Source organism: Podarcis erhardii (genome assembly GCF_964252035.2).
Source record: "Podarcis erhardii genome assembly, chromosome: 2".
NCBI lineage: Eukaryota > Metazoa > Chordata > Lepidosauria > Squamata > Lacertidae > Podarcis > Podarcis erhardii.
In genome coordinates, this window is record NC_138498.1 from 45,448,099 (window position 1) to 45,469,906 (window position 21,808).

Sequence of the window (21,808 nt, forward strand, 5' to 3'; positions counted from 1 at the left end):
AGATATTTGGAAATCTCATCCAATTCTGCTGAGAAGCTGTCTGAGCTTTTAACCAGAATGGTTTCACAAGAGTAGAATTCTGTTAGCTTCTGATAAGAATACCCCCCTTCAACTGTACTGAGTTAATTTATACATAAAAGTAGGTTACAACTGTGTATTTGCCAAGTGGAAAGTACCAAACTCTTGTTCCCTTCAAACAGCAGAAATAGTGACTCCTGCTATTTTTTGTTTGGGGATGTGACATATTCTGAGTGAGAAGAACGTTGCCTTTTTGTATTAATAAACCTACTGGGCATCATAACTGCAACCAGCAGGTTATGGCTCACAAAACATTTGCATTTACAAAGGAAACACAAGATGTAAACTGTACACACTCTTTTTTCAGTTGAAACATTGCCATATTTATATGCCATATTTATATACACATACACAATACAATACAGAAAACTGGCAGGTGTTCTACTTGGTGATCAAATATAAAAACAACACCCAAGTCCTGTGGGCCTGCAAGTTCTTTCATAAAAGTTACTGCCCCAGAAACGAGGCCATAGGATCATCTGGCCGCTGGCGCTTCATTCGATAAGCTTCCATTTCCTCCTCTGTTGGTTCTCGGCTTTCATACATGCTGTTATATGGCCTCTTTCTCTCATCTAATTGCATTATTTCTTTCACGTGAAGGAGACGGGCTTCTTCAGCATTCAGTGCCTAAAGGAAAACAAAACACAATCCATAACTGTGTGACAATATTAGTTTACATAAGCCAGCAAGATACCAATACAGGGAGCGAGGTTTCATTAAATGATAGGCAGGGATGGAGAGAAATTGTCTGCAGCATTAAGGTGATCATGTGGCATAATGTAGGTTTAGCCCATGGGATTCCAACTGTTGGCTACTGGTCTAAACACCGTCACAAGTATTCACCCAAAAGAGTATGACTAAAAAGTCACCAAGTTGTATTCAACACTTTACATCGGCTAACAAAAGGAATCCATCGGTTTGAAAATTACTAATAAGCAAGAAAAATGCAGCTGGCAGATTATTCTTATTTCAAGCATACCTTCTTTAATTTTTCCTGTTTCTTTCTATCTTCTTCACTATCAGAACCTGTACTCTTCTTGTGCTTTTTCTTCTTTTTCTTCTTCTCCTCTTTTTGTTTTTCCTGATGCATCTGCAGAGGGTGGAAAAAAGCAATAGTATTCGGAGGCAGCCCCACATATAACAACTTGCAGTAAACGAACCTAGGGACTTTTTGAGACTTTGAAGGACGAAATGTTACATGGGCTGTGCTTTCTTATTTTGAATAACCACTAGGCTGATCTTGCAGTTAAAGAGAACTATTCCTTTATATCAGTAGTGGGGAACTTCCGGCCCACAAACCAAATTAGGCCTGGCGGGGGTTTAATTGGGCCCATGGGGCAGTTTCCCTTAAACCACATCCATCTGCTGCACACCAGATGTATGTAACACCAGGTGTGGAGCAAGTAAAGACACAGCTGCAAAGGAATGATTAAAGGGCGCTGCCAATTGTTTCTTGCTAAGCAGGACTTGCATTCGGCACCTTTAAAATTTGATGCCAAATACAAGCTCCGCTGAGATTAGTGTAATTAAAGAACTCCTGATCTGAGCTCCCAAGCGCAACTGATTCCTGCCAAAAGCAGAGGTCAGCGTCACTTAGCTGATTGGCACTGACTACAACCCCAGCTGGTATTGGCTGCAGTGACCTTTCTTTGCAGCCTGACTTGAGTTTAAGTTTGTCTGCAAAGAAAAACAACTTCACCTAGTGATGGCAGGTGACTTGCAGTGGGCATGGAGATCTGGCCTGCTGGCTGGATGCAGTTCCCCATTCCTGCTCTACAAAATAAAATTATCTCTCTTCCCCTTGACACACAATAGGTTTTTCTTTTCTTTCTTTTTTTTTTGTAAAGGGAAGCACACAGGAGAAAAAGGCAACCTACCTCCACTAGAGTTCTTTGTTTGGTCACATACTCTTCCTCAGGCACTTCAATGGGCAATTCCTCATCAGCGTTCTGTAGAGAGAATAAAATAGGAGAGAAAATAAAATTCAACAGGAGAAACAAGTATTAGCCTGGATTTTTTAAAAACTTAGAAGTGGAAAATTTATTTCTTAGGCCAGTTCTTACTGCAATTTCTCTTCCAGCTTCTCCTGTGCAATACGAATACTTTACAAATGAGTAGCAGCATTTGTATCCCCATTTGCCTTCTTTCCAATAGGAACCCCAAATGCACTGCAGGGGGAACAAAAAGAAAAGTAAAATCAGTTACTTTTACCACCATTGGTTGTGCTGATGTAAAGTTATAGAATTATATAAATGTTGTTCAGGATACAACTAAACTTTTGAGAAATATTACTTTCCCTAAAATCATGAAATCTACTTACAGAGGGTTTATTAAACTTAAATCTTCAGCCTAGGAAGGATTTGTTGTACTCAGTTCTTGCTTGTTGGCTTCCCAGAAGCATCTGGTTGGCCACTGTGAGAAAAGGCTGCTGGACTAAGGGTTAGAGCAACTGCCCTATGAGGAAAGGCTGCAACATCTGGGGCAACCCAAAGTTCAGCCTTTTTGATGTTTTAGTGTACTTGACTGAGTTTCTGAATATATGCATAATTCTGCTGCCAAAATGGGACATAAAGTGCTTTATTTTTGCTGAACTGCACCCTGAACAGATGTACGGTATCTGCAGATTTTGAAAACTGATTTTTCAAGTTTCCAAGTCAAATATTTGCAAAGTGAAACGATGGGGCTGGATCTAGAGGTCACCCTATGTTAAAGGAAGGTTCCTTCTGCCCACAATAAGTGGAAGGAGGGAAGGCAGCTTTTATTGCTTCTCCCTGCAAAGGAATCATTGTAATAAGTAACTTTAAAAACCAACTGTTATACAGTGAAGTGGTGACCATGTAAGCACAGGAGAACTCAACTCATACCTATGAACTGCATGCAGGTCAGAATTTGGCTGCTTGCAGCTGAAGGGGAGCACAGCTCAGAATTAATTCTGAGAAGTAGAACCCTTATTCAAAATATAAAGTGCAGCCTTATTTTTAGTAAGGTTTCCTGTTCTTGGTTACTTACTGTGTGGTTGTTGATAGTTACATCTTCCTCATATTTAGAACGAGCAACAGCCTTCTCTTGGCCTTTAATAACTGTTCCATGTCTAGAATATTCCACATAATCTTCCGTCTGAGCAAGCAGCAACTCAGGCGGTGGGGCATCCAGATGTTCTTGTCCTCCGTACTGTTAAGAAATAAAGTTTGGAAAAATCTTTAGCAAAGGATTATCTACAGTTTAACTATACAGTATTTTACTAATCAAGAATCCCTATCTGGATATTGCAGGAAACAACTGTAAGCCACTATGCTATCCTTATATACAGACAACCCGATTTGAATGGGGTTGTGTTTCTGGTCAGTGGAGCACACCGAAGCCTGTCCTGCCATTTCCCAGGTCTAAAATAACCCACATGTTGGCGGTTGTGCATCAATTGTATGTGCGCAAAATGGTTGTTGCCTGTCCACTGTGCTCTCTTAAAGAGTTCATGTGCATGTGTATTGAAAGCATTTTCAAATTTCTCTTCAGTAGAATAGAACACACCAACACAAGCAAAACTGCATAAATTTCTAGCAGCAAATGCACAGCAAGGTTAGATTATAAATCCATTTCCACCTCAAAAATCAGATTGGCTTGTGAACCTATTTACTCCTTGTTGTGTGTTGGATTCTTTTAAGGGGCTTAAATGAAGGGTTTTTTTTATTTATAAAACCGTACAAATTTATAAAACCTTACAAACTGGCACACAGTTCTGTTCAAAATACGTAATTCAGTAAATCTTGCTTGCTGCATTTCTATTGCTGCATGCAAAAATCCCTGGTTGCCTACAGCTACTAGTCTGGTGCTTAGGAGGCTGATTTACCTTCTCCAGGATGCTTTCTTTCTGCTGCTCCTTGAAGTCTTCTTTTTTCACTTTGAAGGACTTATACAAGAGTTCAAGTTTTGTAGGATCTGCCTGAAGATGAACTTCAGAGCCTTTTTCATAGGCTTCCCAGGCAAACACTTTTAAGGAATTAAGGAGAGAGAATGTTTGCAATAACTATTTGCTGATATATAGACTAACTTCAGGGTATAAGCTGGTTTTGCTCTCAATAGGAACCAAATAATTTTGGGGGAAGTGGGGCTAAAGGAAGACAAGGCAAAGGTAAGGTTCTCTCTGTTTTTACTCTTCTCTTCTACTCCCATGAATTATTCTCAGCTTCACAGAGCCAGTTCTAGGAACAGCTGCCATGAATCTCTCTAGGTTTGGCTCTACTGAGTCAGCTTCAAGAACAGCCCACAACATCACTGTCCATCTGCTCAAGCTGGCCTGGAACCCACTTGCTTTGAGCAGAGGGTTCATGGTTTCCAAGGGGCAGAGGAAAGAGAACCGCCTTGGAGAATTATCTAAGGATACAAAGGGGACACTGGGCTTGGAGGACACCTGCATCACTGCAGCCCCCCCCCCCCATTTTATACCCCATGCTGAAGGGAAGTGAGTGAGCAAACAAACAAACAAACAAACAAACAAACAAACAAACAAACAAACAAACAGCTACTTCCTTTCAGCCTAACTCTTGGCCTCAGAAGCCTAAGAGAACTCACAACTGCATGATGCTCTCTGCAGCCAGTGTTCCTTTGGCAGTATGGAGGCACAAATACACCCCCTAGCACAGTTTGTTTTCCTCTTTTTTGAGGGCAAGAGGAGGTATGCAAGGGGGAACATTGAAAACCCTCAATATTTCTCTAAAGTTTTTTTTTGGGGGGGGGGGTGTGGTTTCCTCTGAATAAGGACCCTTTCCCTCTATTTGCCCAAAATTGAAACTCCCCTGAAGATTAAACTGAGAATAGTTCCTTCCGCTGTCAAAAGCAGGTTTCATTAAGTAGTAGTAGATGGTGCAACTGAAGGAAACACGTCTGGCAGATTCAGTACTTACGCTGAGTTTGCGCCATTGAAATGGTAGCCCCCGTGTAACGAACGAAGTTGTCACCTGCATAACTGACCCTGGAAGGAAAGACCTTGTAAGTAACCAGGATGCACAGGAAATATGAGTGGTTTTACATTACAAAATGAGTTCTTTCTTCTTTGGTAGGACACTTTCAGTGAAAGGAGCCATTCCCATGTTTGCAAAGATGTGCTTCAATAAGCAACACAAGTCCCCACACCACCCCCAAAAGCAACACAAGTGACGAGCTCTGCCATAGATCTGTAAAATTCAGCCTGCTTCTTGCATCTCTGAGGAGACTCAACTGCACGCACCAGCTTTTCAGGCAATATGCTTGTAGTCAGAGCAATCATCCATTATCAAAATGCAGTATGAGAAACAACTTTCAGATTAAAACCACATACAAGAAAGGAATGTACTCCTGCAACAGAGCTTTCTTACACAGCATCTGGGGCCCACATTTGTTGGTGACTTTACAAGCCAGCCTCTATTTATGCTCACCACCAACCCTCTCCCATCCCCATGAAAGTCCTCCCAAGTGTGCTGTTGGTCTTAGAGGCAGGGGTTTCTCTCACCAGTCCTGAGCTGTAGATAACAAATCACACAAGAGATTTCAGCTCTTTTGCTTTCCCCAAACTGCAACTCAACAGAGAAAACCATGACTATCACTGAACCTTCTGGCTATATACAGAAGGCTTGAAAGGAAAGCATGGTCTCATCTCAAGCTTGGCTACGGTAACAAGCAGCATGAGAGACTCAGATAATTTTTTATTTACTCCTTACTCCACCACAAAGTAAAGCTAGGAGGAAAGAGATATAAGCTTTTGGGTATCAGTCCCTCCCAGAAACTCAAGAGCACTTGCCCCTAGTGGGATAGAACATGGATATGTGAATGTCTGTGCAGCATTTAGCTATTCTACTAAATAAAGGAGGACTAATCATTCAACAGAATAATTAATTTTAACCAAATGATTAGGGGCAATGGAGATGTCAAATCCGATTTCTTTCCATGGGTGAAATCCAACAGTGTTTCTTCACCAGTGGAACGGATATTGCTGGTAGAACAGATTCAAACCCCCCTCCCCCCTTGCATTTCCTAAAACCTGGTTTGGGAAACCTCTGGCAGATAGGGAAAAGGGAGGTCCATCCACATGGTTTTGGATGCCACCCAGGAAATCCCCAGTATCAAATTAGTACTAATGAAAGCTTTTCTCACAACTTCCACCGTCATGTATGGGTTTCACCGGTACCCAAATATTAATGTTTGAAAGGATGCACAAGACATTTAAATTACCCAAGCAAGTTAGTTTCGAACTTACTCATCTGGATTCTTTCCGGCATTGGCATATGGATTCTCTCTCATCGCTCTGGTTTTAGGATCATAGTATGCAGAATTGGGATCAAGATTCCGCAAGTACTGAAAAGACATGAGAATACAGACTTGAAGCTTCAGTGCAGGTAACAGAGCCAACCATCCCTTGAAGATCTCTTAATGCCAACTCGTCAATGCAGTTTATCAAATCCTCATTTTATTTTAAGTTAAATGGATTTCTTAATGTCACTAAGCAATTAATTTTCAGTTAAGGATGAGAAATCTAAAAGAGACTATTGGTTGCATATATTAATTAATAAAGCTTGATGAAGGCAAGAAGAATGTTGTGTACTTTTCTTAATCCACCAGTAAAACACAGACAACAGCTACACAATGACAAGGCTTAATGTGAATCTGCTTACTTTAGCAATATCCTCCCGAATACGCAGGTTTCGGACTGTAATACGCCTTTTAGAGTCAAAATTCTGTCCAGGCATATCAATGTCATCTGCATATTTGTCTTCATCTTCATCTTCACTGTTGTGATCTCTTTCCTGAAAACATAGCAAGATGTATTATTCAAAAGAGCAGTAGGTGTAGAATTCATTTGCACAATTAATCTAAAATGCAAAGACCTTTAAGCTATTTTAAAAATTCACACAATTTTATTAGTGCTCTGTAAATATATTTTTTTAAATAAGAGTCCTATATGTTTTAATTTATTAGGATCTAAGTGAGGTTAGATTTGCCAAAGTCTATTTCATCCTTGCACGACAGGTCACTTAGATCCAGAAACAGATGCGAAACATTCCTCTAGTTGGTTCATGCTACTCAAGCAGCACAGAGAGCTGAAAGGGCAGCTGATTAATGTTGTTGTCTCTATGCAAAAATGCTTAAAAACAACAACCTCCCTTATTTTCATAAAGTGATGCTGATTATCAGAGATACCTGGTTGGGGTGGGAAAAGAGGTGGACCCCTCCCCCAATTTTTCATATTTCCTTTTAACAGTAATAGTTTCTGGTCCATCATATATGATGGCAGATGATTAATAGGTGGGTGGTTCCAAGCACCTATCAAAATGGCCCACAGAGGTAGGTTCAGTTCTAGATTTGGTCCTTTAGCGTGATCCAGTTGGCCACCTCAAAGTACACCAAGCCATTTTCTGTGAAAAAACAATTCTCTCTCCTGTATCTTGTGAGTTTTTTAAAATATTCTTTACCGTTTGTGAATTTGGTTCCTCTTCTCCCCATCTATGTCGCGGGGAGTTCTGCGGCAAGGAAAAGTAGCATTAGCACAGCATATAAGCTCCATTTTGTATTTTAGTTTTAAATTTCAAAATATTTTTTTAAAAGTGTAAGACTGAAATTAACTTTATTGAGGAAGTTGAAAGAAAATACCCTGAAATGGCTCTGGTTTCCTTCCAGTTCCAAAGAAGCTTTAATATTAAAAGTAGGCTACCTATCTGTAACTATTAAAAGTAGGGTTTATACTGCCACCTAGTGAAATGCAAAATGAAGGGCACGCCCAAATGAGTAAGCACTACTGTTGGTTTGTTCATAGCAAAAGCTTTAGGCTTAAGGTAGATTTAAGCCTGATCTAGCGCGACGGGGTGACGTTGCTCGGTTCCTGCTCCTGCCAACCTAGCAGTTCAAAAGCACATCAAAGTGCAAGTAGATAAATAGGTACCGCTCCAGCACGAAGATGAATGGCATTTCCGTGCGTGCTCTGGTTCGCCATAAGCGGCTTAGTCATGCTGGACACATGACCTGGAAGCTGTATGCTGGCTTCTTCAGCCAATAAAGTGAGATGAGCGCTGCAACCCCAGAGTCGGCTATGACTGGACCTAATGGTGCTTAGTGCTTATTTGTGCCCTCAGCAGCATCCTATACCTTTAATAGCAGTGGTGACATGTGAGAAAGGGGGACACACATCCCTTGTGGTAAAACACCAGGGTACTAATGTTTTCAGTTCACTTACCACTTGCTCCGTCAGCTTTCCTGAAGCCAGCTCCTCCTGGAGCTTCTGCACTTTCAGTGAGCGTTTAGCCTATTAAAATGAAAGCAGGATTACTTCTCACATTGGACTGAAAGTTTCCACAACCACTTCATTCATCATGCAAACATTGATCTTATTTAATTAAAATTAAATCCGTCTAGTTTGGTACTAAAATTCAGTACGAACAATCCCTTTACTAACCCTTAGCAAGCAGAAGTTCTTCTCACCAGAGGGCATCTTTCACTAGGCAAGTGGGAATTATCCATTGCAACAGAACTTCCTCTTCCCCTCCTCCCCTTGTGTACCTCCAAAATTTGTTCCAGAGAGCCCCCCCAACAATTTGGAGAGATTTTGAAGATCCATGGTGGTTTGCAGGAAGAAGAGGAAGTGGACATTTTCTTGCTAAGTATGTTGCATGAGCGAAACAGCAGCACTGGATAAAATGCATTGTTTGAAAGTCACTCTTGGCTCAATGGTCTGGCTGAGTAAAAGGCAGCTTTTCATGCACCTTACCTTAAACATTTCTACTGGTATTTAAGTTAGCGTGCAAGTTAATTCTACTCTAGATAAAAAAGTGACCTATTTTAACATTGATATATGGCACAACTTCCCAAGAGACTGTCATAATCTTTTTAAAGGAAAAAACACACACCACCCTACTTACTAAATCAACCTTGGCGTATTCTTCTACAATCTTCATATGCTCCTCTGGATTATAGCCATTCCAACGGTCTCTTTTTCCATCATAGTCAAACATCAGCTGTGGTTGCATGTGCTCATCTGGTGCAATGTTGGTTCCTGTGAATTTGGCTCCAACCTTTCTAGGTCTCTGCAGGGAAGGAAATAGATCACAACCTTAGCATTGATTCTGTTCTTCAGAAAGGAACTGGCCACATTATTATTCATTTTTTGTATCAGAGAGCATGGGGAAATTAATTTTTAAGGATGTTAGCAAGGTTCACAGTTAATTTTATCCAATTTCATGTAAAAATAATAATAATGCTTACCTCTAAGCAATCTTTCTTCTTGTGTGTAAGGGCACCACAGTTCTCACATGCTCCTTTGCGGTACTTGGTTGCATGAGAATTCTGAGCAAAAAACAAAAACAAATGAAAACTTCCTATCAACAGCACACCTACTTCCCTCCACTCAGCCTCGATCAGAATACAGTTGGCCCCATTTGACTGCAAAAGAAATAGATCTACAATACAACTAATTTTATCTGTAATGATAATATAAAACTATCCCACAACCTCTGATACTCAGAAAGATAACAAACTATCACTGAACTCAATCTTTTGAATGCCAGTAATAAGAAATAAAGGACCGCAAACTGATTAGGATTTATTCACATTATAGAGTGCCAGCATTCCGATCATGGTGACCTACCTCTTTGACTCCTCGCTTATACCATTCCCCTAGAAATGTAAATTCTTGTTGCTTCTCTGGCTGAGGTCTCTGATGCTTTAGTGTAGGCCTTTTTGAAGGATCTATATACCATGGGACTGAGGAAATGTACTGAGGAATATGAGGGTTGATGTCTCTGTAATAAATAGAAAACACACACACTGAAGTGGGAGTAAGCCCCACTGAACATACTGGGAATTACTTCTGAATAAATATGGTTGTGTTATGGTTGCATTGTTGAACAACTAAATGTTACAGATATCCACAAAATAATGTTGTGAATGCTTTGTGACTGGGTAAGATGGACCTTAAGTCAGTAAGGGTTCCCATGTTGAGATAGAGATCAAGGAGACTTCTAAGTGGAAATCATTTCATTTCATTATTTATTTTTATTATGCTCTGACATTTATATGCTGCCTTTTCCCTACCTGACACCCAGCTGAACTCAACTGAGACATGCCTCCAAGTACATAGACTCAGACCCACAGAAGGGATGACAACAGAATCCCCAATTCAGTGCTTTTTAAAATACTTAAAAAAATAGATTGGTAATTTCAAGTACAGTGGTACCTCTGGTTACAAACTTAATTCATTCCGGAGGTCTGTTCTTAACCTGAGGTACCACTTTAACTAATGGGGCCTTCCACTGCCGCTGCCGTGCGATTTTTGTTCTCATCCTGGGGCAAAGTTCTTAACCCAAGGTATTACTTCCGGGTTAGCAGAGTCTGTAACCTTAATTGTTTGTAACCCGAGGTACTACTGTAACAAAACATACCCATACAAGGAAAATAGAGCTTAGCAGCTGTGCATAAAAGAGAGAAAATAGTGGCAGATGGTAGTACATTTTAGATGTTCCAATAAAGGCAATCACAGTGTCTCTCATAGGGGCCCCTCATTCACTGTAGAGGAGCATGAGGTGAGACAGGTATTGAGGATGGTGAATCCGAGGAAGGCTGCTGGACCTGATGGCATCACGGGAAAGGTGTTGAAGGGCTGTGCGGATCAGCTGGCGAGGGTCTTTACTAAGATCTTCAACAAGTCCTTAAACCAGTCTATTGTCCCACCCTGCCTGAAGTCGTCAACTATTGTTCCTCTGCCTAAAAAATCCACAATCAGTAGTCTGAACGACTACAGACCAGTTGCACTGACTCCAATCATCATGAAGTGTTTTGAGAAACTGGTGCGCCGTCACATTATTTCCTGTCTTCCATCAACTTTTGACAACTACCAGTTTGCATACAGGGCAAATAGATCCACGGAAGACGCTATCACTACCACTCTCCATGCTGCTCTGTTCCATCTGGAGCAGCCGGGGAGTTATGTGAGGCTGCTGTTTGTGGATTTTAGCTCTGCTTTTAACACTATCCTCCCCCATAGACTGGTGTCCAAGCTAGAGGCGATTGGACTCTCCAACTCCACCTGTCTCTGGGTTTTGGACTTTTTGTCAGAACGTTCTCAGAGGGTTAGAGTAGGGTCACATATGTCCACAGCCCTTAGCCTTAACACCGGCTCACCACAGGGTTGTGTGTTGAGTCCCCTGCTCTATACTCTCTATACGTATGATTGTACAGCCATTTATTCCAGCAACAAAATCATCAAGTTTGCTGATGACACTACGGTGGTGGGGCTCATTTCAGGAGGGGATGAGTCCGCCTATCGGGACGAGGTGGAGCGGCTTTGTGCTTGGTGTGGAGAGAACAATCTGGCTCTTAATACGGCTAAGACCAAGGAATTGGTGGTGGATTACAGGAAAAAAAAGGCGGACATTCAGCCCTTGTATATCAACGGGGAACGGGTGGAGAGGGTGGCGGAATTCAGGTTTTTGGGAGTGACTATCGATCAGGGCATGACTTGGAGCGCAAATACCACTGCTCTGGTGAAGAAGGCCCAGCAGAGAATTTATTTCCTCAGACTTTTAAAGAAGAACAATCTGAGTGAGAGACTGCTGGTGTCCTTCTACCGAGGCTCCATAGAGAGCATTCTCACATACTGTATTTGTGCCTGGTTCTCCAGCTGTACAGCTAGGAAGAGGAAGGTGCTCCAGAAGGTCATAACCACAGCCCAAAGGATTATTGGTCATCCCCTCCCATCTTTGGAAGAACTGTACGGTTCCCGTTGTCTTAGGAAAGCAAACAATATCCTGCAGGATGCATCTCACCCGGGACACAGTCTGTTTGTACTACTGCCTTCTGGCAGGAGATACAGAAACATCAAGTCAAGGACAAATAGACTGAAAAATAGTTTCTATCCAAGAGCTGTGGCCTTCTTAAATGCAGTAACTCGATAGTGTGACCTGGGAGTTTGATGGGTGTGGGTGTGGGTGTGGCTGGAATGTGGTTTGTTTGGTTGTTGTTGTTGTTTTGCTTTTGTTGTTTTTAAGGGATGGCATCCAATTTCGTTGCACTTGTGCAATGTTGCACTTGTGTAATGACAATAAAGAATCTATCTATCTATCTATCTATCTATCTATCTATCTATCTATCTCCATAAGGGTCCATGAGTCAATGGAGGGTCAAAACCATGTTCGATTGTCTTAACCATAATGTAAAAGGATACCATGTTATAGAGGAAGTGTGAGTCTTTTCCCCTCCCAGATCGATATTCTGAGCACTGAGCTTTGACCCTTCCTTTTTGCTTATTTTTTTTTTTTTAAAAAACTCTCACATTTCAAGATTTCAATCCCTTCCAATTGCCTGCCCCACTCTGGAAAGGTTAGGAAAAGACTAGACAGGCTGAAGGCAGGATTATAAACCATACATTTCAGTTCATTAATTTCATTACCCATTGGCTATAGAAATTCCAAAACTATCAAACAAGATGAAAAAAATTCCTTCAAGGTATATAACTCCTAACTTCAAAAAAATAAAACAACAGAAAGTCATAAAAGAAGTGCAAGTTTGAAGGAAATACAAGGGAACTGCTAGCAGATTTGAAGGGATACACAAGACTTACTTTCCCTCTTCATCTACTTCTGCTGGTGCATTGCCCAGTTTTCTCTGTTCTTCCAATTCCTTTTTCTTCCTCCAGTCCTCCCTGGTCATCTTCTTAGGCTCTTCTAAGCCATTTGACCCACCAGGAGGGTTCGTAGCTATCGTTTCCATACTACCAGATTCCATGATATTTTACCTACAAACAAGAATGAAGGTTTATCAGCCACTGAAATAGATCAAACACTGTTTTAATACATGTCCTTATGAATAATCTCAAACTGTTAACTACAGTAGTGCCTCGCAAGACGAAATTAATCCATTCCGTGAGGCTCTTCGTATAGCGGTTTTTTCGTCTTGCGAAGCAAGCCCATTGACAGCTTAGCGGATTAGCGCTATTAGCGGTTTAGCGGCTTTTAGCGGATCAGCTGATAAGCGGCTTAGCGGCTTAGGAAAAGGGGGAGAAAAGGGGAAAAAACCCGCAGGAACTTGCGAAGCAAGCCCATAGGGAAATTTGTTTTGCGAAGCACCTCCAAAACGGAAAACCCTTTCGTCTAGCGGGTTTTCTGTCTTGCGAGGCGTTCGTCTTGCGGGGCACCACATGTTTAGTCAGTATTTTGCATGTAATAATTCTCCCATTGACCCTTCACTGGTGTTCTTGTAGTATTTGGAGCCAGGCCACAGCCATCAGAAAAAGTAGCTATCATATGAAATATAACATGATTCTCTCTCTGAGAGATGATAACAGAAACAGAAGTAGCTGGGATTAGTGGTATAATGCACAAGCTCTCCATGAATCCTGGAGAAGAGGAGGTTAAGGGGTTTAGCCTGGAGAAGAGGAGGTTAAGGGGTGATATGATAGCCATGTTCAAATATATAAAAGGATGTCACATAGAGGAGGGAGAAAGGTTGTTTTCTGCTGCTCCAGAGAAGCGGACACGGAGCAATGGTTCCAAACTACAAGAAAGAAGATTCCACCTAAACATTAGGAAGAACTTCCTGACAGTAAGAGCTGTTCAACAGTGGAATTTGCTGCCAAGGAGTGTGGTGGAGTCTCCTTCTTTGGAGGTCTTTAAGCAGAGGCTTGACAACCATATGTCAGGAGTGCTCTGATGGTGTTTCCTGCTTGGCAGGGGGTTGGACTCGATGGCCCTTGTGGTCTCTTCCAACTCTATGATTCTATGAATCCAAGAAACGATTAAAAAACTGTAACATGCAGAGATAGTGTCATATCATAACTGCACTCTGCTTAACAACATCCTTACTCAAGGCAGATTATAATAACTCTTCAAACTCCACCAATGTGACTGTTAAATAAGCCGCCTCCTATAAGTTACCACCTCCTATAAGTTAGGCGAACATGAAACCAAAAGCTATGTAGCCTGTCTGATGCTTTGGGAGTTATAAGCCTCCCAGCTATTTTCTCCACTCCTTCTGTGGCTGCATAGATCCCTAGAAGACTCCTCTAGCAGGATTTAGCCACCGATGTTTATGTCTTTATGAACCATTCTCAACGAGTTAGCATTATTAGTCACAACAGTACGTAACTATGTTTATGTGGGTTCCCCTCCCTCTCAGTAGTAGCAGTTTAATGAGAACACCTCAGCTATGACCTGCTTAGCTATCCTAGCAAAAGAACATCTATATGATCTAAGCAACTGGAAGCAAACACATAATTTCAAGCGCAGTTAATGTACTGATCCATCAGCCTGGCAACTGGATTTGTGCGTTTAACGGAGAGGTGCTGTAAGTGGGGGAGGAGGGCGGTAGGCTAGAGCAAGAGCTCACTGTACGGTCGGCCCCAGTCTTAACACCCCCCCCTCCAACCACAAGGACTTCAAGAAGCCGAAAAGAAGCACAAAAAGTCCTTTTTACGACCCTCTTGTGTTTCCCGCGACAAAGACGTAGCTGAAACAGGTAAACCAAATAAACCTCCAGAGAAGGTCATGAGGCGAGGCCTTAGCGGGCCTTTGTTTACTCCTCTGTGTGAAAACACAGAAGGAACCGAAACCCAAAGGGAAGAGGAGAAACAGCAGCCACCACGGAGGCTCCTGGGATTTTAAACGGGACACAATATCCTGAAGACCTACTCCGTATAAACAAACACAACTTTCAGGGCATTGGAAGCGGCCTCTGCTGTCCTACAGGGGAAGTAAAGTTTCCTCCGCCGGGTAACACTCGCAGGGCAGCCACAAAATCCAGCCTTACCGAAGTTGCCAGCCCCGACAGCTGCCGTTTCTACGCCACAGGCTTCTCGGCACCGAGCAGGCCTCACTTCCGCTTTGCTTCCGCTTCCCACAATGCAGCGCGCCGCTCCACCCGCCTTCCTCTTAAAGGGGCACCGCCCTGATTCCAAAGGCATCTCGGCGTCCCCCGCCCGGTCCCCACATGCATTTACTCGGGGTTAAGTCCCACTATGACTCCAGGGCGCTTTGGTTTCGGTGCGCGTCTTAACTAGAGCCCCGAGGGTCGAAAGCCAGCCCACGAGGGGTTTTGGTCCGGCAACCTCCTCTAGACTAGCTAAATCATAGAGTGTTTCCCAACCTTGGGTCTCCAGCTGTTTTCGGACTACAATTCCCATCACCCCTGGCCACTGGTCGTGCTAGCTAGGGATGATGGGAATTGTAGTCCAAAAACAGCTGGCGACCCAAGCTTGGTAAAGGCTGCAGTAGGAGGAAGCCCAGCTAGAGCAAAGTCGTCCTCCTGGGCCGGACTGTTTCAGTGACTGTGTGCATGAGCTTCCTTGCACTAGTTGGGACTCTTGTGCCTTAAGCACTGTGGCTGGCTTCAATCTTTATACGGCTACCCGCTTATTTGGGAGTAAATCCCAGTACAATGAGACTCCGGAAAAGGATTAGGACTAGCATTGCAAGCCTTTAAGCTCTCTTTGTTTTTGTTGCAGCAGATCGACAGGGCTGCCGCCTCCTCCGCCCATAATAATAATAAAATAAATAGTAATAATGGTAATAGTAACAACAAGGATTTATTATTTATACTCCGAAAGTGCTGCACTCCGAGACCTCCTGTCTTACTCCGCCGAGTGCAGCGAGCAAGGATGACTTTAGGGCTTTGCAGTCTGATCCTACTCATACGTAGCTGGGAATAAACTCCCACTGCGCACTGCTCCCATAGGAAATACAGTTACACGCGCCTTGTAACTAGCACGCTTCATCTGCTGTCCCTTTGCCTCGTCGTGGGTTCTTGAACGAGCCGGGAAAGCGTGAAACCCCGCCTCCTCTCCTCCGCCATTGGTTTACCGAGGTAGCAATCGGCAGCGGCTCACGCGGGGAGTAACGACCAATGGGGAAGGAGGGTGATGATTTAAAAGTGACCCGGGCGGAAAGCAGAGCTCGTTAGTGGTGTATCGCTTTTAGCGTGCGTGTTATCAATTATTTGGCAGTGGGTGGATGCGAGGTTTAAAAGCTTGTTTGCCCTAAATTTTTGTTTCCTTTATTTGTCATTGCTTCCGAATGTCTCGTCTCTATCGGTTCTAATTCAAATGTGCTGGTTTTATGTTTAGTAACAAGTAGTGTTGCTTTTTTCAAATTCTGTATCCTTTTTGCTTGGACTAAAATTATTTTATTATTATTGCTATCAGGTTCTTTGTTTCGTTTGGTCCATTCTATAGGCAGGTAAGTAATGCTAAAAGAGAAGTTGGCTTTTTGGTGTTTTTTTCCTAAGAGTTAGAAACACTAGTTAAACCAATCAGGTCTAGGGCAACCTAAGACTCCAGTCCTGACTGTACTTAAGATGGGCAGTCGGTAGGTTTCCTGGAGTTCTGTGTGCCTTATTGCTGAGTACTCCTGCACATGGTCAGGCAAGTTAGTTGGACTGCATTAAAATGATGGAGAACAATGTGGGTGGGAATACACTTTGTAGGGTTCCTCTCCCTTTTTTGCCATTACCTTTTGGGTTACACTGCTATAATGCATATGTCTGGCATTCAACACTGGCACTCAAGAGTATATGGTAGCATGGAAAGTATTGCTTTAGTATATGTGTCAAAACCTGCAATTTTAGGCTACAATTCTTTTAAGCATTTATCTGAGAATAAGACCAATTGAACTCGGTGGGACCTACTTCTGAATAGGCAGCAATAGTTCACTGTTTTTCTTAACTTCAGAATGTAGTCCTCTGTAAACAGACACTTTGAAAAAGTTTTTTTTTTTTAAAAAAAGACTTGTTTTGTCACCACCACCATGTATTTTTCTAAACTGCTTTAGTGAGTAGCTTATGTTTGCATTTTGAGTTCTGTCTAGTGTTTAACAGTTATCTGCACATACCAGTGTGCTGTACCTAGTCAAGACAAACACTTGAAAGAAGTGCATTAAACCAGTGGCCGCCTTTGCTTCAGAAGGTTCTGGAGGAGTTTCCCCAAGTGATTAAAGTACTACTAGTGAGACATACTTGAACTCCTATAATGATGACAGAAGGCTAAGGATGCAAGAAAACACGAAATAATAATGTATATATCTATTCTAGCAATCCTTGGATGTCAAAGTGATGGCGACACAAATTTACATAGAAAAAGAGAATGATGAAATTGGCACGGTTGCTTCTTCTAAGGGTCGGATGCAATTGGTATCTGCACCATGTAAGTTTGTATTCATGTGAATTTAAACTGGTATAAATGAATGGAAATACCTATTTTAAACCAAAGCTCCATTAAAGATGCTGATGAACTTGAATTCATAATTCAGAATGCTTAATATCAACTTTTTATAGCTTTTGCCTCCTTTTTTTGGAGGCAGCAATGATAACAGGTCAGCTCAGCTTAGAGGTACTGGATGATGAAGTCTTTGTGGAAGAACAGGATGCCGGGAGGAGGGAAAAATGAGAACTAAGTGGCTTCTCCTTTATTCTGCCTCATAGAGTATTCTTAGCTGCACTGGCTTGATTTGCTTGTCTTGCCTGTCACATTAACCATGGTTTAATGTGAACAAGCAGCACGCTCAGAATCTCCTGGGGCATTCCTGCTGCATTTTGAATGAAACAAACCAAGGCCTGGTTTGTCATGTCACCTGAAACCTGCACTTGTTTATCTCCAAATGAACCAAGAGTTATAAGCTAAGAACAAACCTTGGTTTACTGCTCTTGGCTTGTTTGGAGAGAGACAAACAACAATCTTGGGTTCATATAACATGATAAATGTATGTTCTGGCTTGTTTTGTCTGTGGTGCCCTTGAATGAAGAAGTTTTGGTACTTTGGGTCTCAAGCATGTTGGCTCACTTGATTTTCTTCCATAGCAAAGAGTTTTGCTGAAAGGTCCTGCCCCAAGACTCCACTTGTTGGAAGGACAGCTAACGTAAATCCAGCAGCATCCCAGTCTGTCAGGAAGGTTCTAGGAAATTTGAATAGGCCTTTAACAACAACGAAGAGTAACTTCCCAAAAGGAAAAAAGTCTTCTACGAAAAAGGTTAGTAGAGCTAATACTCCATAGGACTGCATTAGATTCTCAAAACAGAATTATTCCTAGGCTGGAGAACTGTCCCAGATATAAGCAAAACATTCAGAGCTGCAGCTTAGGCAAGCTGAATAGAAAAGATCATAGATGTGTGCCAATCTGTCAAAATTTCAGCAAGTGATAATGATCAGCTCACCTTAAACTAGCCTCTTGAGTAACTGAAGCTTTCATCTTGTGTAAAACTTTTCTTCCAGAAAAGTAGTACATTGGTGGGTATGAAATAGGGGGATGACTGGCACATGGCAGGAAAAAGAGAGTTGTGTGTACATAGAGACCAGCTTTCTCTCTAACTCATGAAGGAAGAATGCATTCACAAGGATGATTAAAGCTAAGAACACTGGAAAATCTGCTGGTCACAACAAGAACAACAAAAACCAGGGTGGCACCTGAAAGGGGATTTCTAAGTGAAGATAAGGGAAGAAGTGGGGAGGCAGCCTGTTTTTTATTTTTTCCTTGATTAAGGAGTTGGGAACCAGAAGTCATGGTGTTATAATAAACATGATTTTGGGAATTTCCAAGCTGTGGTCCATGGTCCACCAGTGGGAAGCACAGATTCAGCATATTAACTGGAAAAATCTCTAGTCTGGCTGTTTTAAGACTTTGTTGTAACCACTTTTTCTGGTTATCCTCATTTAAGGCTACTGAAACTGCAAACAGAGTTGAAAGCAGCAGCATGGTTACTGAAGACTATCCAGAAAAGGAGAACCTCTTTTCCTATGATCCTTTAGGTAATGTCTGCCAAGGATTATTTTGGTTTCCTTGGGATAGTGGGGGTGATTGGTTGAATCATTGATTGATTGGTTGATAATCAATGCAGAGATATGAAGCAGGAGGTGGTTCTGCTGGAGTGTCACAGGTTGCTGTATGTCTTGTTAACTGAGCTTCTGTACTGTAAGCTGCAGCGCATGCTGGGGTTATGTTCTGGGGATCGCACCTAAAGGCAAAATTGTGTAAAGTCAAAATGTATTGGGTTCAGTGGCAGGTGGGATTGCCAAAGACTTTCCCCCCAGATGCCTGTCTCATCATCATCATTTTTATTATCATTATCATCATAATTATTATCATCATCATCATTATTATCATCATTAGCCAAGCATGTTAAACTGAATGGTCACACATTAAATACACGTAAGTTGCAGGATTACTGTTCTAGAAGTTGCCAGGCATAACAGATAAGTTGAGGAAATCTGAATAAAAAATCAGTCTTATGTATTTTATTTATGCTCTTTGCATGCTACTCAATAGCGGTGTAAACCCTGCTAGCTGAGTGAATTATGCTACTGCCCCACCCCTCCAACAAGTAGTGGAGAGTGATGCTCAGGGGCAGTGCTAACCACTGTTGTTGTTTCTGAACAGACTTTGAGAGTTTTGAAGTTCCCGAAGAGCACAGGCTGAGCCACATGCCCCTGACTGGAGTTCCTCTGATGGTATTTGAAAATGCCTCTGACAGATTTGCAAGCACAATCTCTGTACCCGCAAAAGAGCCTTCCATTTCATGGGGCTATGGTAAGTAAAAAAAAAAGTGATTTGCATCCAGTAAAGTGAGTGGCTGTAATGCTGCATTGTAAGGGGCAATACTTGGTTGGAACAGAGCAAACACCGAAAGAATTGAAAAGCAACTTGGCGGTTGTCCACTAACAACTGCCTAACATTTGGGTGACTAGGGTAAAAGGGGCACTGGGGAAAAAATGGAGATTAGGAATGTAACCATGAACATTAGAAATGAAAATATTAAAATTTGAATGTATCTGACTTGATGTTAACTGGCTTTTTAAATCTTTCAGATACCCTGCAGTCCACTCAAGACTTCCTGGCGACTTTGGATGAAATAGTAATTGATCTTCCCCCTCCCTTATAATATGTAAACAGGCTCATCTCTTTTTAAGCTGAATTTTGAGCAAGCTGTATTAATTTTCATAATAAAGGACTTGGATTAAAATTGCAAGATGACTTTGAATGAACTGACTTAACAAAATGAAGTAAAACTTGCCAGAAACCAGAAGTTTGGGCAAAGCTAGTCAGTGCAGTTAAGATTAGGACTCCAGACTGCTTTCCTTGACAAAAGGAGAAAATGACAAATAGGGTTGTGACCAACATGGTTGGTCTTGCAGTTTCAGTCATCTGGTGGCTTGTTGCTATGTCTGCTTCATGCCTTTTGCTCACCTGAATGTGGATCTGTGAATCTGAGTTTGGTAGTCTAGTTCAGTGAAATGGACAACCCTGAAGTTCAGACATGGTGCTGTACCCAGACTGGAAGGAGGCTGGTAATGAGGCGGGACTTGCAATTCTGATCAGCAATGTGGCCTAGACTTTGTTCTAAAGGAGTGTTGATGTTGGCTACTGCAGAATGACCAAATCATGTACACGCCACTTCTGAGATTTGACAGGTGCTCAGGTGCAATGGGAAGCAAAAGCAATTTTGGATCTGCCTACCTTGATTTTACAAAAGCCTTCCAACATCATACTTATCTCCATTCAGGCAGGGTGATAGAACAGCATAAGCAGCATCTCCTGGGAAATGTCTGTTTAAATAATTAACCACTTGTCATCTGGAAATTTCAGCCAGGAAAGTTTTCAAGGATAGCAATATGACCTTCCTTCAACAACCCATTGAAATGATGAAGAGGCTTTCTCTTTTTTAAAATAAGGAACGGCAGTCGAAGAACCTTTGTAGCATATTAAGGGAAAGCTAGTTTCAGGAAAGTACTTGGTGCACTTGAATCAAGTCTGGTTAACGTTGGGCTGAAAGTTTTAGGGCAGCCTTTCTCAACCTTTGTTCCTCACATGTTGTTGGCCTATAGTTCCCACCATCCCTAACCACTCGTTCTGTTACAATCCTGGGTCTACTTGTAAGTAAGCTATTTTAATCCATAGGTCTTCCTAGTAAGTATGGGTAGGTTTCTGCACCAGGCTTATTTCTCTTCTGCTTTGTCGTCTTTCCCTTCTCCCACCTTAGGATGGGGTGGAGGAAGATTCTGCCTAATGAAAACTTTTAAAATCATTGGCTCATTTATTTGCATGGAAGTGCTATCATAGGAGACCTCTTTAAGTCTTGGAACTAGCCAAGCACAGCTAATGACAATTATTCCCCCCCTCCCGCCCCCATTTGACATAGGGCCTTCTACACTGCTCCTTTGGTCAAACATTTTCTGTAGCATATAGTCAGTGCAAAGGAATTTCCTCACAAACCCAACTCCTCAATCTAGAGTGCAAAGGAATAGGCTTAAGAATGCTGGGATGACACTTGCACCCAGAGCAATTGTTGGGTCAGCTTCACTGCAAAATGGGTGGCTAAGCTATAAAGGAGCTAGCAATTATGGTAACTTCCCCTCAGGATATGGGCGGGAAGTTTTGTTGCAAGTGCCCTGGGAAAAAGGGAATCTCTCACAGTCTTGACAGGAAACTGGTGACTGCTTATGTTGGGAAATCTATGGCCCTCTAGATATTGCTAGACCAAAGCTAGCATTTCTGATTGTAGGCGGAGCTGATGGCAATCAGAGCCCAATGCCTGGAGGGCCCCAGGTTTCCTGTCCCTGGTTTAGCATTCCTCAGGTATCTCACTTTGTGAATATGTGGCTGGCCAAGATGTCAAATGAAGTATTCGCAGAAGGCAGAATTGGAACAAGCACTCCCAGCATTCACAATTCAGGTCACTGTTATTATTTTTTACAGCAAGCTGCAATCTGTTTTACAAATGGTTTCAGTAGCTTCTC

The 21,808-nt window shown here is 42.1% G+C and overlaps 2 protein-coding genes across 2 annotated transcripts; one reads left to right on the plus strand and one right to left on the minus strand.

Annotated features, from left to right (window-relative positions):
* Positions 1 to 23: 23 nt before the first annotated feature.
* SLU7 (SLU7 homolog, splicing factor) lies at positions 24 to 14,963 on the minus strand. Its single transcript, XM_081851631.1, has 16 exons — positions 14,839 to 14,963; positions 12,656 to 12,829; positions 9,686 to 9,839; positions 9,304 to 9,384; positions 8,961 to 9,125; positions 8,279 to 8,347; positions 7,521 to 7,568; positions 6,723 to 6,854; positions 6,308 to 6,405; positions 4,980 to 5,047; positions 3,926 to 4,065; positions 3,088 to 3,249; positions 2,142 to 2,246; positions 1,956 to 2,027; positions 1,058 to 1,168; positions 24 to 705 (listed from the first exon to the last, which is right to left on the minus strand). The coding sequence occupies exons 2-16, from the start codon at positions 12,817 to 12,819 to the stop codon at positions 526 to 528; spliced, it is 1,749 nt and encodes a 582-aa protein (XP_081707757.1). The 5' UTR covers positions 12,820 to 12,829; positions 14,839 to 14,963; the 3' UTR covers positions 24 to 525.
* PTTG1 (PTTG1 regulator of sister chromatid separation, securin) lies at positions 6,372 to 20,040 on the plus strand. The gene is made up of 7 exons (XM_081851632.1): positions 6,372 to 6,446; positions 16,229 to 16,262; positions 17,113 to 17,224; positions 17,878 to 18,047; positions 18,733 to 18,823; positions 19,452 to 19,601; positions 19,880 to 20,040. Exons 3-7 carry the CDS (start codon positions 17,134 to 17,136, stop codon positions 19,951 to 19,953), a joined length of 576 nt encoding a protein of 191 aa, XP_081707758.1. The 5' UTR covers positions 6,372 to 6,446; positions 16,229 to 16,262; positions 17,113 to 17,133; the 3' UTR covers positions 19,954 to 20,040.
* The last annotated feature ends 1,768 nt before the right edge of the window (positions 20,041 to 21,808 follow it).